At 36.6% G+C, this 17,046-nt stretch overlaps 1 protein-coding gene across 1 annotated transcript in view; it reads left to right on the forward strand.

Annotated features, from left to right (window-relative positions):
• Positions 1-16,079, forward strand: part of LOC127878878 (regulation of nuclear pre-mRNA domain-containing protein 2-like) — a 37,885-nt gene extending 21,806 nt beyond the window's left edge. Inside the window, exons 5-10 of the mRNA XM_052425404.1 lie at positions 4,759-4,885; positions 6,431-6,606; positions 7,306-7,516; positions 8,396-8,497; positions 11,115-11,177; positions 12,899-16,079. Coding sequence (XP_052281364.1) covers positions 4,759-4,885; positions 6,431-6,606; positions 7,306-7,516; positions 8,396-8,497; positions 11,115-11,177; positions 12,899-15,135 — 2,916 coding nt within the window. The 3' untranslated portion in view covers positions 15,136-16,079. The remainder of the gene's footprint in view (positions 1-4,758; positions 4,886-6,430; positions 6,607-7,305; positions 7,517-8,395; positions 8,498-11,114; positions 11,178-12,898) is intronic.
• The last annotated feature ends 967 nt before the right edge of the window (positions 16,080-17,046 follow it).

The following is a 17,046-nucleotide window of genomic DNA, read 5'->3' on the forward strand; positions in this document are numbered from 1 at the left end:
CTCAATTTGAGCCTCTTTCAGGGCAAGCTGGACTTAATGCTACTCAATTTGAGCCTTTTTCTAGGAAATTGGTCTACATGTAAGTGCATGTGTGTAAAGTGTTCCAAATTAACCTGTGCAGTCTGCACAGGCTAATCAGGGTAAATACTTTAAGCTGAAACTTGATTTTTGCTACTAATTAAACCTGAATGTGTTGTCCCTGATTAGCCTGTGTGGACTGCATAAATTAATGTGTGATGTCACTTTAAGCACTTACATTAAGCCTAGTTTTCCAAGAATTAGGCTTAATCTGCAAGGCTATACTTGTAATTACTTACTCTGCCATTTTCCAAATGTTCCTATTGCGACAAAAATATGTGTTTATAAGGCTAAAATATTTTCTTCATAGAAACGCATAAAACAGATATAATAAGAAGATTTTGCCATAGTCAGGCCATTTGGCTAAATAAAGTGAAGCCTTAAATTTATTTACCTGGTAACAGTTATGATAGAATCATTTTTGAAGAACAAAATAATCGTGTATGAAATATGTCCTAAAGGAGTATTCAGTTGATGGATAACTTTTGTATGAGTGAGTTAGATTAAAGTTGATAACAACTCATTAACTGAAATATTTCTATCCATCAACTGTTTACCTTGTTGGGAATATTGACTTATGACCTCTAAATTAACAATAACTTACTGGTTTTGGATTTATTGAACGTTTTTCTCTGCAATTATTTATATTTTACTGTCATGTCTTAAGATTTTGTTGCTTTCTATGTACTTATTTCTGTATTTCGTAGTATATGTATATTTTGTTTAAATAATCAACACAATATAAAACAAGAGCACCGCATAACGGGTGACACGCTCGGCTACGGGTGCAGTTCTGAATAAATGAAAGCTTGTCAGATTATTTTTTTTTAGAGTTCACAGTGACCTTGACAGTGCTCCATCTAGCAATAAATAGAGGGACGCTGCGCCCCTCTAAAATTTGCCCACTTAAAAAGCGCCCCTCTATTTTTCTGTCAAATGCCCTTTTGATCTCTAAATTCCTGCTTTCAGGCCGAATTAATCGCCAGAAACATCAACATGAATACACAGATAACACCCTTACATGACTGCCTGTGGTGTAATAAGTCAACACATTGTGAACAAACAAGCCCCAAGGGGCAAGGGCATGGTTTGTTATCAGATCACTAATTTGCCTTTTGTTGCAGACGATAGTAACATGCTGTGAAAGATTATCTCTGAGGTCACGCTTTTGGTTAGGCACAATCACACTGAATGAAATCAAACTCAGCACTATTGATTTTTTTTAAACTTTGAATTCTTTGGCTATAATTTTTTTGTTTGCAAAAATAGTGATTTTTAATTCAAAATACCTATTAACATTTGAAAATTAATCATCTTTTTTTAATGCGAATATGAGGTTATTTTTAAGTCCGAAATTACGGAACGGAAACATATTTGTGTTTGGGTTTTATTTCTGAACTTTAAAACACTGTCTGTCCTCAATCATGATGAATTTTAAAATGAATAGGGACAGACAGTTGTTATTTCAACAAATAAAGAACTTGTTTGGAAGGAGGATTAATCACTCTGCAAGTAAAATGTAATGTTGATATTGTCATATATTTTCGCGACCTAACAAAACTGTCAACGTTGTTGACATTAGTTGAAATAACGTGTTGTGAAATAAATATATACTATTATTAACAATAACCATGTTTCATTTTAATCTCCAGACTGGATGCTACTTCATGGTGACATTGATCATTGTTTAGACTTTAAATTTGTCAATATAGATTTATGTTTTAATTAATATTATTATTGTGGACAAACATTGGCTCAAAGTTATTTAAAGCAACAAATTTAAGTAGTGACAGTCACAACGTTTTTTTTTACCCAGTGAAACCCTTGAATTTATTTCATGTTTTCTTCATTTCAATTTCTTTTAAAAGGCCACTGATGCTGAAACTGGAACCTGAAAGATTAACATGCAGTTCAATGATGATACGTGATAAAAAACATAAAAATTCCCCCCCCCCCACAAACACACACACACCGGAAAGAAATTTGATATCTACATATCTCTAATGCGTGTTGTCGGATGCTAGCCCAAGTCGGTTTGGAAATTGGCTACTAAGTCGTTTTCCTTAGCGCCTATGTAGATAGTACCGTATTTTTCGGGTTATATGTCGCACCGGAATGTAAGACACATTTCCGTTTTTTTACATTATTTTATTTTTGTCCATACATAAGACGCTCCGGCGTAAACGACGCACATAAATCATCATAAAATATTCCCAAAAATGCAGTCACACATGTTTATCCATTAAATGTTTAATCCTCTTTCGTGTTTTATTTCAGATAGAAAATTCATCTTAAAAACGATGCTGGCATTTGTTCTATCACGTGCTCATTGTATTGATATATTTTTTTGCATTAAATGTATTTGAACGTATTAATTTAAACAAAAACGTCATTCAGAACAATGTATTACCGGTAATATTTGACCCTATCCGCAAGCCGTTGCATTCGCACATTTGTATCGTTTTGTCAAAACATCGCAGTGTAAACACTGCTGATCATGTTTTCACAAATACCAAAATTAAATCAAGTCTTGACCAGATTTTCCTGTAAATCAGTACACAGAACATTTTCTGTTTCAATAATAAACTACCTAAATGAGAGTAACGTCAAAGATACAGCATTCTATTCGCTACACAGTTTTTCTTCAACATTGTATACACCCACGCTAATTTTCGCGCAGTTTCTAACAGAACAAAGAAAAGTACATGAGCCATAGATGTGACTAGCGTAAACGTGGCGTTAGCAATAAAATTGGAAATACGAATTTAAATAAGCGCATTTGATAATACAACAAAACAAAATAAAAAACAATTATTGTGTAATAAACTGCATTTAGGCTATAAATGCAGCATTTGCTGTTTCATAAAAAATAAATGTACCATTTTATTAAAATATTATAGCGATGTTTGTTTGTTTTAATATGTATTGTTTGCAAAACTTTTGTAGCATAAAGTAGACCGGCATTCTCAAATTGGTAACACGAGCATTTTTATGATGAATATTAAAATGAGGCCTGTTATGAGAAGGGCTAATATTCTTATCGTGATAATCTTAATACAAGTGTGAAGACGTGTGTCTTACCAGGCTTACCAATAAACGCTATTAATCCACATTGGGGACATCGTAGCCCGTGGAGAGATTATGTTCGTTCATCTATTGCAGATGGTTAAAGGGTATTTGAGATCTCAGGTTTGCAGACATGTGGTATTGCAGGCATACCACTAAACGCTTGTAATGTACACTGGGGACATCGCTGACGGATTCTCCGATGTCAACGACCATGGCGAATAAATGATGTGAATTTGTATTGTCTATTGTGCCGTATCTGATTGTATACTTATTGTTGTATACTCTGCTTCTCATTGATATTGTGTTTGTTTGTTGTACTTTGTTATTTTTTGTTTCAAATTGTTTTAAAAATTGTAAGGTTAGCTCGTAAAATAAATTTGGCAGACGACTACTGTTTTTGTTGCGTTGTTTAATTTACGTTACGGTTCTGTATAGTACCTCAATAGTATTGTTAGTAGTGTGTAACCAACTATGTGTAAAATAAAATTGTGTTACAAAAAAACAGCGAAACAAATTACTGGCAATGGTTATCAAACTCGCGGATTTATGCAATTCTGACTTAAAAATTTCACATTCTGACTTTGGAAAAATCTATTTTGTACATACATATGACGCTCCAGGGCATACGACGCATGTTACTTTTGCCTGTAAAAAAGTCGCGACTTATACCCTGAAAAATACGGTAATATATTTATTGTAATTTCATTACACAAAATGAGGAACAGCATACAATTGGTGAAGTCATCCAATGCACTAGTGTTTACAATTAATACCTATATAGTATAACCAAAGTATATACTTAAGTATATTTATAACCAAATGCCCTATTTTCCAAAATTACGCGTGAAATGTGCCCCTTTTGGGGACGCTCCCCTCTATTTTGAAAAGCTGGCTGGAGCACTGCTTGACCTTTGACCTAGTGACCCCAAAATGGGTGTGGCGTGTAGAACTCATCAAGGTGCATCTACTTGTAAAGTTTCAAAGTTGTAGGTGGAAGCACTTTGATTTTAGAGCAAATGTGAATGTTTTAGCACCCTAATTGGGAAAAATACCGGGATCAGCCTAATTGGGAAAAATTTGCGCAAAAAAAATGAAATTTGGAAAATTCGCGTCTTGTAGTCTTCATGTTGGGAAATTGGTTTTTGTTTTTGCTTACAAACATTTTAAAATTGATAACAAAGTGTTGTCAAGTTGTCAATATTATATTTACTTAGGTTCAAGCCATAGAGCTACATAGAGAAACTAACTAAATGTTGCATTTTATTTATCAAACCTTCATTTGGGATTTTAAAATTGATAATAAAGTGTTGTCAAGTTGTCAATATTATATTTACTTAGGTTCAAGCCATAGAGCTACATAGAGAAACTAACTAAATGTTGCATTTTATTTATCAAACCTTCATTTGGGAATTCTTTGACAGCAAGTGGGAAATTGTAGTTTTGTCCCAATTGGGAAAATGCCACTTTCCGGTACTTTATAAAGAAGGAAAAAAATAGCTGTATGATGAATATGATTCAGCGTTATTCACACTATGGTTGTCAGTCTGCGTTTAATTTTCATACACATGTGTATATCATTTCATTTATATAATGTTGGTTGTTCTATTGCAGCCACCAGTTTTCTTGGAGCAAATGAGTTCTTTGAGGAAGATGGAGGGAGATGTCACCTCAAAGGCCAAACAGCTTGCCTCACTGAGAATAGATGCAACAAATATAGAGGCTATCAAACAGTTAAAAGGTTAGGCCATACAAGAAACCAGTGATATGGGCATAATCTTACATAGCCAAAAATCCCTGACCATGAATTTTCCCTGACATTTTTTAGCAATGATGGTTTTAGTGAAATCAATATTCATCAGAATTTTTAAATGTTGTTTACACCAATCTGTCTGCAAAACAGTAGGGTTTAAAAAAATAAATAATGATATACATCTAAAATTTACATTTCCAATTTATTTAAGAAGTTATTGTTTGTTTCTTTTATTGCAGTTGGCAATACTTGACCATATTTGCCAAAGAGAATTTACTCAAATTTGGGGTGGGTCCTATTCCCAATCTTAAAAGTAACTATTTTGTCAAAGAAATTTCAAAAGAACGGTGCAGGTGACACTGCGTAAAGGTTGAACCAAAGTAAATATAATACTGTCACATTTTTGGCTCGACTATTATACATGAAATATATATAGTGGAGCTATCCTACTCACCCCGGCGTTAGCGTTCCCGTTAGCGTGCAAATGTTAAAGTTTGCGTACTACCCCAAATATTTCCTAAGTCCTTTGACATATTGCTTTTATGTTTTGCATACTTCTTAACCAACATGACCCCAATCTATAAACAAGAGCAGACAACTGTATCAAGCATTTTGACAGAATTATGGCCCCTTTTATACTTAAATATGCATATTATTGATAAATGTATGTTAAAGTTTGCGTACCATTCAAATATTTTCTATGTCCTTTGACTCATTTCTTTCATATTTTGCATACTTCTTTACCAACATGATCCCAATCTATAAACAAGAGCAGACAACTGTATCCAGCATTTTGACAGAATTATGGCCCCTGGAATTATTAATTATGACTCGATAATTGAACATTTTGCTTAAATTCCATAACTTCTTTATTTATGATCACATTTGATTCATACTTTGACAAAACAACACTTACCTGACATACCACAATGCACTCCACCCAAACCATCCCCCATGCCCCACCCCAGAATCCCCCCCCCCCCCCCGAAAAAATGTAAAAAAAAATCACTTATTTTTGAAAGATCATCTATTAAATGACCACACACCCACATTATACCCCCCCCCCCCTCCATGATGGCTTACGTTATACTGTCAAGCACTTGAATAGTCGAGCGCGCTGTCCTCTGACAGCTCTTGTTATTTTAAATTTTAAATTATATATTTGCAAAAAAAGAACAACACCAACCTCTCAAATTTAGACAGAGCAAAAGGATTTTTTTTCAAATCAAACTGTCCTTGCTTGAGTCTACAGATGTAGTTCTGTTCTTTGTGTTTTAATGCATCAATAAAGTCCAATATAATCTTAACTGTTCATAATGAGTCTTGTTCTCTGAACACTTAGCTTAAGTCATGTGCATTAAGTGTCATCCCATATTAGCCGGTGCAGGCTAAGGAGGGATGATACTTTCCTTTTTCACTGGATTTTTGTGACAAAATTGCATAAAAACGAATTTAAAAGGTTAATCTGGGACAACACTTTACACACATGCATGGAGCCATGTTTCTCAGACCGAGGCGCTTGACACGTTTCAGATCGTTCCCATGGCAACGAGTTCTGTCGCCAGTTCGAGGAGTCGTGCATCAAGATAGAGGACTACGTGTCCCTGCTTGAGAGGGAGATCACACAGAGGCACAAGGTGCTCTCCTTCTGTGACGCGGCCGAGGAGTTCTACTCTGAACAGTACCGGGAGGCCAACATTGTGTGTAATGTGAGTACATTGTGTTTGCTATAGAAGTGGCATAATCCATTAACTTCATGTAGATAATTGCTTTTCAGTTTCAGTGATAATTTTTTTAAAGATTACGGAAATTGAGCTGCACTGTGGGAAAATGTGTTTATTGCATTAGCCTAAAATGTCGTCCAACATAAGCCTGTTCACTCTGAACTGACCAGTATCCTAGATATTTGCAACATTAAATAACCATACTAAGTCGGTTACCGACATATACAGAGCAAAAATGTGTATATTTGTCTAATTTGTATTGCTTTCATTGTCTGTTAAGCAGAAAAGACAAGTTTAAAAGAAATGTACGAATATAAGTGACAAACTAACAAGCCATGCTATTTAAATACCTTGCACCTCTCAGCTGTTAACAGATGCTTCAACAATTACCTCATTTGACACTACATGTAAAATATTTTAATAATTTAAAATTCACAGATAGAAATTATCATTCGGTACTACATAATTATAATTTGATACTACTTCTTATTTATTTAAGCCTCATTCTGGTAAATATGGGCTCGATGCTTTTGTATAAAATGGACTTACCGCCTAAACTGGATTTTTGTTAATAAGAGACCGCCTTGAAACAAAAATTGCATAAAAGCGAACTGAAAAGGCTTATCAGAACAATACAAGCCCAGTTTTTCCAGAGCGTGTCTTATACAAAGCTATTCCTTTCAGGCCTATAAGAATTTTGGCCAACGCGTGACAAACATGAAGAAGCGAGTGGATGACATGAAAAAGATCATCCCGTCGACACCCAGTCCTGTCCCCTCCCCTACAGCTGACGCCCCATCCCCGGGGAACACCCCGCCCCTCCTGAATATGGACGACAATGAGACTGTGGACATGGACCTGGATAACGAGGACCCAGCAGCTGATGTGAAGAAAGGTTGGCACATGTGATATAGAGGTCCTGATTGTAACAGATGTGACTTACTATGAGAAAACTGGTCTTAATGCATGTGCAAAAGTGTTGTCCCAGATTAGCCTGTGTGGTCTGCACTGGCTAATCAGGGACAACACTTTCCTTCTTCATTGGATTTTGTTTGGAAAAGACCTCCTGTAAATAAAAAATTCTATACAAGCGGAAAGTGTTGTCCCTGATTAGTCTGTGCAGACTGCACTGGCTAATCTGGACCTACTTACTTATATTATGCTGTTAAGTGACATTTTTGGGCAAGTTTTTATGTGAATTTTTTTTTACAGATTTTATCTTTTGAGAAGTTTTATCCCAGTCTGTATCATACAATTTATTTTTTGGACATTCAGGGGTCTCTTGAGTGGGCGAAGTGGGCGATTTGTTGCCAATGGGACTATTAATTTTGCACATTAATTTCATGAAGGCGAAGTAACATCTCCCCCTTTAAATGATAAACTTTGTGCCAGACATTGACTGATTAAAATCAATTTGATTTGGAGATTTGGACACAGGAGGATTCTCAGCAATAAGTTGCCCCATTTACAGGTCATGCAAAGTTGAACATTCAAAAGAACAGTCTGGAGCTTTAACACTTCTTAAAATTGTTCATAGATGATGTAAAATATACGTAAAACTAAGATCTATGACGCAAATGTACCATTCCTGCCAAAGATATTACCAATTCTCGCTATTTTGGCTTTAGAGAGAAGTGACTTATCCCTAAATTTTGAGCCTAGCTAGACCCCTGACATTATTAGAATACTTTGTTTGAAGATAATTATCTTCAAGTATAAGCAGAAACTGGTACTGAATTATGCCATCAAAACTAAATTATGTATTTAATTGTAGGTTCAGAGTCAACTGGGTCAGGACGGGCATATACATCCATGGTTAAATCGATCTCTCAGCCTATTGCAAGTGTGACTGATATTGTGATGGGCCATAAAGAAGGTACTGTGATTCAATAGTTGTATCAAATAATTAAAGTGATATTATGGGCATCTAACAGTTTATAGGTGTCTATCGCAACCGTTGTTTATTTTTGGTGTTTTCACTTCTTATACACTTATATTTGTTAATGCAGGATCAAGATGCTAAAACAATATCTCTGAAAGTGAAAAATAATGCATTTGAATATCAACCGTACTTTCGTTTGACAACTGATCATGCATGTACGATGTGAACCTAAATTTAGTTTTAGTGCAGATTCGCTCATACGACACAAAGACACAATTTTGTTTTACGGATTATTTCGGCTTATAGGATTGGTGAGTCACGTAAAATATTGAATATAAAATATATTTTTATAAACAACTGGTAGCAAGAGAAGTTGCAGATAATTGGTCAGTTACCACATTTTAACTAACTCTTTTGACCTGTTAATTCTTTTCAGCTCAATTCAACAGTGAAAAATGCCCATAATATCACTTGAATGTTTCTTAGCCATAAAGAAGTTACTGTGATTTGAATAGTTGTATCAGTTTTTTTCAAGGTTAAATTTTTTTTTTTTTCAAAGTAAATTTTTAGCTAGCATAAGCACAGACTACTCATGTTTTTCTTTTATGATCGACATTTGTCTGTCATGCTTCGTCCTTTGTTAAAATTTACCTTGTTTACACTCTAAGTCAACAATTATGGTCAAATCTTTATGAAACTGGGTCAGAAGACTTGTCCGAATGATATCTTGGCTGAGTTGGAAACTGGGTAGTGTAAAGTTATAATCAAGGTCACTATGTCAAATTAAAGAAAAAGCTTTTTATCACACTAGAAGTCACATTTATAGTGAAGTCTAAATGGAACTAGGTCAGAAAATTTGTTTAAATGATATCTTATGAGTTCGAAAATGGTTTCATTCAGATGAAAATCATGGCAGACTTTGGCTAGTTGGTTCAAGGTCACTGTTCTTAAGAGGAAAAGCTATTTTTATCAATAACTTAAGTTTGGAGTGACGTATTGCATTGTACATAGATTACATGTATACTTAGCTTGTTGGCTGAAGGTCAAGGTCACAGTTTCTAAAAATTTGAAGAAAAAAACAACTTAATTTACGTTTAAATGGGGACATTGTTCTGTTTTACATGCAGGCCTAGCTTTTTATATTTGAGACCAAGCAGGTCAAGGTCACTGTAACTTAAAATAGAAAACATTTTTGGGACAATTAACGTGGTCAAGTTTGATAACCTTTCAGATTGCATGAAAAACTTAATAATAGATAAGGGCTCTACAAGTTTGTTCAAATGATACTTTGGTGTCAAAATGTACAGTTGTGTGAAATAATGTAGGTAGACTAACGATAGCAAGATATGTTCAAAGTATTTCTTTGTCGCTTAAAGTAATCCCAACCCAAGATTCTTGAGAATTATACTGAGTGTTCAAAGATTCTCAGGTCAATTTCTTCTTTAGGTAAATAAGATATAATCATAAAACTTTGTCTACACTTGAGTGCTAATAGGACTGTAATACATGTATATATGCCCTTTTTACACAACAGGTGCATTGTCTGGTGAATATTATAACACGTTAGAACCGTGCTCTGTGAAAAGGGGGTAAAATGCATATGTGTAAAGTGTCGTTCTAGATTAGCCTATGCAGTTCGCACAGGCTAATCTGGGACAACACTTTCCGCCTAAACAGGATTTTTGCAAAGAAGAGACTTTCTTTAAACAGAAAATATCATACAAGTGGAAAGTGTCATCCCTGATTAGCCTGTGTGGACTGCACAGGCTAATCTAAGACAACACTTTACGCACATGCATTAAACCCCCTTATCACCGAGCATGGCTCAAATCTGAATATTGCTGTGTAATTGGTCATTTGAAGTGTACGGATGAAGGGCAATATGAACCTTTAATGTGGACATATGGGGTGATTTTCATATAGCCCGTAGAGTTCTCCTGTATTGCATATATTACTGTAAGTCTTGTTAATTGATGTATAACTTTTTGATCAAATTGCATGTTGATGTCATATGTTTAATATACCTGGACCCGTATTCACCAAACGATTCTTAGACTTAAGAATAAAGAATAGACTTGGAACCAAGAAAAATGTGTTCAGTGTTTGAATATATACAGGCCTCCACTGGTGATTATGTCATTAACAAAATGTTCTATATAAAGAATAATATAGATAGAGATGTTTACTGCAGAGTTTGACTCAAAATTAAAGAAATTCTTGAATATTCTAATTTAAAGAATTTTCTTTATTCTTAGACTTAAGTCTAAGAATTGTTTGGTGAATACGGGCCCTGGATGATCACTGACACTTTATTTCTGTAAAAAACTACAATTTGTTTTATATCAATTTTTGAGGGAAATTGAAACTATTGTTAATTTCAGTAATATATTGAGAAGTAAACCTTAACTTGCTAAATGGGTCTAAGGTAGAGTTGTTCAAGATATCATATGGTTACACGCTAACAATAATGAACGACAAAAATAATATCCAAGTAGCTGTAATATATTTGCAGTCAACTCATTTTTTGCTGCTCCAGCTTTCTTACAACAGTGAATACAAATAAAGATTAAAACGCTGTGCCGCATTTGATCATATAATTTCTTGTTTTCAGATGAAGACATGAGCAGTGCTCCAATGATCCAGGGAGTCCCTCCACCATCTAAGATTTACCAAGGTAAATTTAAAACAATTACCAAGGTAACTTGGCTCTGTATGAGCCTTGTTGTAGGGCTACTGGGCTGAAAAGGTTGTGTCTCAAGTGTCTTCTGCACAGGCTAACCAGAGAAGACTCTTATTGCTTAAATTGAAATTTTTGTTTTAAGGAAGACTGTTCTTACCTAAAATCCAGTGTAGTCAGAAAGTGTCATCCCTGATTAGCCTGAGCCCAGTGAGAAAATGGGGTTTAATGCTTGTGCGTAAAGTGCCGTCCCAGATTAGCCTGTGCAGCAGGCTAATCTGGGACGGCACTTTCCGCTTTAATGGTATTTTTAGTTTCAAGGAAGTCCCTCCTTACCGAAAATCAAGTTTAGGCGAAAAGTGTCGTCCCTGATTAGCCTGTGCGGACTGCACAGGCTAATCTGGGACGACACTTTACGCACATGCATTATGATCAGCTTTCACAGAACAATACACATATAATCTCTGTGGAGGCTTATAAGCTGTTATGCTTCTATGTTTACTGTGTATCTGTATTTTGTCTATGTTGTTGTCAGTTTTTTCAGTTCTCACTTGTTTCTGGCGTTATCAATATGAATTACAGTTGATCGTTGCTGTTTACTCAACCGTTATTTCAAACTTATTGCTATTTTAAACAACTATTCATGTTTGACTTCCTCTGCTTTATTAAATAAAATATACATGGAAAACATGCCTTGCTTATTCAGTGTTTCAAAATAATTTCTATTTCTAACTGTAATTTTGGTCCCAAAATTATTTTGTAACGCCATATTTCCATTGTTTATTTCAAAGTTGCACCTCGACCATATTGCACTTTCTTTTATTTGTTAGGAAGTAATGCCCTGGTAATTGTTGTCTCGCTCAATGTACAAAGTGCTTGTCTGTAAAATACTCCCATCAGGAATCACTTTAAGCTTGTTTTTTTTTTACATTTGTTTAATGTGTACAAAAAACACACAAATAACTGCAGGGTTATTTTTTTTTTAAATCTCTACAATAGCCTTTTAATTGTTTCGTCCATTTACACATAACAATGTCTAGTGATATTTTACATATATACATTATCTGCAGTATATTGTATGATTATAACAAAAACATTAATATTTAAAACTACCTATTTTGAATTATTTTTTATGGTCCTAATGCCCTTGAAATAATGGTGTTAACCATTTCCCACTCAGAGGCAAATTGAAAATGGCTATGTGCAAACAGCATAAAACCAGAACAGCCTGCAAGTAACTCGCACTGTTAAGGATTTATGCTTTTTGCTGCTCACCAATATCTTAGGGTTGGAAATGAAGCCTTTTAAACTTGAATCTAGTAAGAAAACTCTTTTATTAAATTTAACCATCTGAAGACTACAAATGCATCAAAATACGTATCTAAGTGGTAAAGGGTTAAATGGAATTGATTAACGTCATTAGAAAGTTGGGCTTAGTCATACTCATGTATTTTAACATAGTCATGTGTTATAACTTCTTTTATTTTAAAATATTTGTTATAAAGGCTTCTATATACCTCAAGTTGTTGCAGTAAATGCAAATACCATACCTTTTAAATCTTCATTTAAAAGTAAACTGTTGCAAACTTTATTTCATGTTGGGGTCTCACCTTGCAATATATGATTAAAATGGCAAACTTTATTTCATGTTGGGGTCTCACCTTGCAATACATGATTAAAATGTAAGTATTTAAGTGTTGTCTATTATCTCCTTGCAGGCAGCAACATTCTCGAGTCCCGGATAGCCCACATGCTTCCCTCCCTAGTACGTGGTGTGGGAGGGTCCACAAGCCAGCCTGCCTTCACCAATCCTTCAGCACCAGCCATGGCTTCAGAAGACTTCCCCTTGGCAGTCACACCTTACCCAGAACCTTCTGCAGTACCGGCAGTTTATACGCCCTCGCGGCAAGAAATTTACGGTGAAGCGAAAAAGGTTGATGCTCCGGCGCCGTTGAATGACGACACTGGCTCGGCTACGCCAGTCATGGATGAACCTGAAGATAAGTCTCCACCACACGTTGTTGAGGCAAAATCAAAAGAGAGTTCCGCCGTCAAAACGAAACCCAATCCTATAGACTTCCTTAGCCAGCTGCTGACAAAGACCACTAGCGCATCGTCGAGTTCAAGTTCAAACTTTTTACAGACCTTATCCTTGCTCACAAACACAGTCAAAACTCAATATCAGAGCAAAAAGGAGGCGAATAAGGACATGAGATTTGAGGAGGAGAGGCACCCTCGACCCCCCAGCCCACCACCCCCTGTAGAACATCAGTCCGCCCTGCCCATGGATCCCTCCCGGACTTGGTCTGCCTGGAATCCAGCCCCCAACTCGCAGCCTCCAATGCCTTTGCAGGATCCCTCTTCCCCTCCAGTCATTGGTCAGGCCAAACGTAATGAACCATCATTACCACCCTTGCCTTCAGGGCCTCCAAATCTGCCACCCGAGCCTAGAGCCCCTCCGCAGCCATACAACCCCATACACCAGGATTTCTCCCTCCCACCCCCGTCGATGCAGCCTCCAGGCTCTCAGGTGTTTGTTTCACCACCCCCTTTACCCCCCAGCTCAAATCCATTCTCATCCATGCAAAGTTCAGACCAGTTTTCATCATCATCAATTTCCTCAGTCCCCTCATTTAATTTGGAGTCAGTAACTTCATCCATAGCAGCTCCCACGACACTAGTGTCAACTGGTCCCAATAAAGGCTTCAATCCTCATTCACATTATCCATTTGGCAACGTTCCACCAAATCACCCCCCGCCATCGCCCGCCCAGCAATCATCTCCACGGTTCATGCCCCCAGGGGGCAACCCCTGGGAACAGCCTAAGCCTATGATCCCAACCCCTCCTCCAGGCATGCCCCCAAATTTGCCCCCACCCCTGCAGTCAACCCCCCAGTTTCCGCCCTATGGCCCACCCCCACCCCCTCCAGCTAGTAATGCTGCGATGATACCCTCATGGCAGCAAGATCAGGCTGGTGGAGAGCGGTTCAATCAAAACTCAACTGGTCCTGTGCAGTCTTCAGACTGGAACACTTCGGGGCAGGGATACCAGCAGCAAGGTTCCTGGGAATCGAATGAGGAGAAATCTGGCCCGGGTTATCAACACCCCTGGGATCAGCCACAGGAGTATGAAGATGAAGAGGAGGAAAATGACTATAACGAACCAGTGGTTAATTCGCTGCCTCCACCTCCAAAAAAGAGCATTTTGCGCAATAGCAGAACCTCATCTTTAAGGGAGGTTATTCTGGTGGATGAAAGCAACTCCCAGCGTGAAAAGTCGTCTGGGGGTTTCAGGAAGCCTCCGACTGGCATTAATTACAATGTTAATGACACTCAGTCTGAATTTATAAACATTTTGAAACAGAAATCTGGTGCAGCTGATAATCTCCCCCCTCCCCCGTCCTCTCGAACATTGACCAACATTACGGTGCATTCTAACGAGCAGTCAGGGCAAGCTATTAGTACGATAGGGGTCATAGGGTCAGGGGGTGGGAGGCCTGCATCTGTGCATTCAGACGACATGGAAATTGAGAATGACAATGAGCACGAGTACATTGAAGCGGCTGACGATAATGACGCCTGGAACCGAAATGATCGAGATAATGGGCACCATTTTAATAAGGAACAGGAGTGGGCTGAAGAAAACAACCGGCCTGGGGTCGATAACAGTTGGCACCAGGAGGCCCTGGGTCACGGTGACCCTGAGGAGGACTCGTATACCAGGGGCCAGCGCTGGCCAGAGCAACAGAGACCTTGGCAACCCCAACCTAGGTTTGAGCAGGAGCCTTTCAGGCCGAGAGGCTTTAACCCTCGACCCAGGTTTCAGGAGAACTTCACAGGACCTAGGGATAATTTCAGGGCTGGTGCTGCACCACATGATCACTTTATGGGCCCTTCACCGGGCAAAAGACCGTTCTTTTCGCCTAGAAACAGAATGCCATATAATAGATATTAGTTCTGCAATGGCAAATAATGTAGAATAAACAAAACATTTTAATTTTCCATCAACATATTATTGTGGCAGCAAGTGTTCATGTGCTGCTTACTAGAATGTACGAACTTGTCATGTGTTATTTTCATTCCTATGTCTTTTTATGTTTTAAATACCTTTCATTGATAATACATTTCATGGTCATTGTTAGTATTTGGGCACAATGTACAAATGTAAAATTTATATTGTTTTTAATTTTAATTGTTTGAAAAGTTAGCTGTTTTTACAGGATGCTTGTGTTGAAAATACTAATGTAATGTTACTGTTGAAGTTGTTAAACAATGTGATAGCTGCATGTTGAAGCAAAATAAGAACAAAATAGGAAATAGAAATATCTTTGTAATAAAAGGTACTTAATATTTTACTGCAAAAATATTGTATTTTTATACTGGTAAATTCTTCTAACAGAATTCAAATTTCAGTTTCTCTAGATCTTAAAGTTGTTTGAATAGGTATTTAAAATCATTTGTTTCATGTACTCTTTATGCTTCTACCAGTTTACCGGAGTTCAGACACGGCCTATGCTGTTGCTTTTAGTTTACAATCATTTAACAATCAATTATTGTCTATGGTTTTAAAGACGTTCATTTTGTACAAAAAAGTTAAGGTTTTCATTTTAAGAAAATCTTACAACTTATGTTGATGGATGTATGATCAAGTGTATGTTTGCAGTAGCAAGTATTGGATTTGTAATATATTCCAACTAATGAACACTTGCAGCACATGGCCATTGTTGTTTTTGTTTGGTTACTAAGGTACATTTTTAGGTGTTGAATCATGTGAAAATATTCCAATTCATGAGCACATGAACCGGTACCGTACTGATCATAAAACATTCGTGAACCATCAGTGTTTTGTAAGTCTCTTTTGTTGTTGATTGAAACTGAAAAAATAAATTTTTAGTATTATGCCTTGTTTAATGGTTAACATATGAGCCTCACTTGAGGAGTATGGGACTCAACCCATCACCACTTAGATACGTATTTAACATTTCACCACTTAGATACGTATTTAAACCTTCACCACTTAGATACGTATTTAACCCTTCACCACTTAGATATGTATTTAACCCTTCACCACTTAGATACGTATTTAACCCTTTACCACTTAGATACATATTTAACCCTTCACCACTTAGATACATATTTAACCCTTCACCACTTAGATACGTATTTAACCCTTCACCACTTAGATACGTATTTAACCCTTTACCACTTAGATACGTATTTAACCCTTCACCACTTAGATACATATTTAACCCTTTACCACTTAGATATGTATTTAACTCATTACCACTTAGATACGTATTTAACCCTTCACAACTTAGATACGTATTTAACCCTTTACCACTTAGATATGTATTGAACTCTTTACCACTTAGATACGTATTTAACCCTTCACCACTTAGATACATATTTAACCCTTTACCACTTAGATATGTATTTAACCCTTTACCACTTAGATTAGTATTTTGGTGCATTTGTAGTCCCTTAGAAAGTTAAATTTAATTAAGACTTTTCTTACTAAATTAAAGTTTATAGGGCTTCATTTCCTATCCTTAGATACTGATGAGCAGCAAACAGCACAGTTACTCGCAGACTGTTCTGGTTTATGGTGTTTTTACATAACCATTTTCACTTTGCTTCTGAGTGGGAAAAGGTTAATGCATGTGCATAATGTGTCGTCTCATATTAGCCTGTGCAGTCACTTTCTGCTATTATGATATTTTTATGTCCCCCACTACTATAGTGGGGGACACATTGTTTTTACCCTGTCTGTTGGTTTGGTCAAACTTTAACATTTGCCATAACTTTTGCAATACATAAGATAGCAACTTCATCTTTGGCATGCATGTGTATCTCATGGAGCTGCACA

Source organism: Dreissena polymorpha, chromosome 4 (assembly GCF_020536995.1).
Source record: "Dreissena polymorpha isolate Duluth1 chromosome 4, UMN_Dpol_1.0, whole genome shotgun sequence".
NCBI classification, from domain to species: Eukaryota; Metazoa; Mollusca; class Bivalvia; order Myida; family Dreissenidae; genus Dreissena; species Dreissena polymorpha.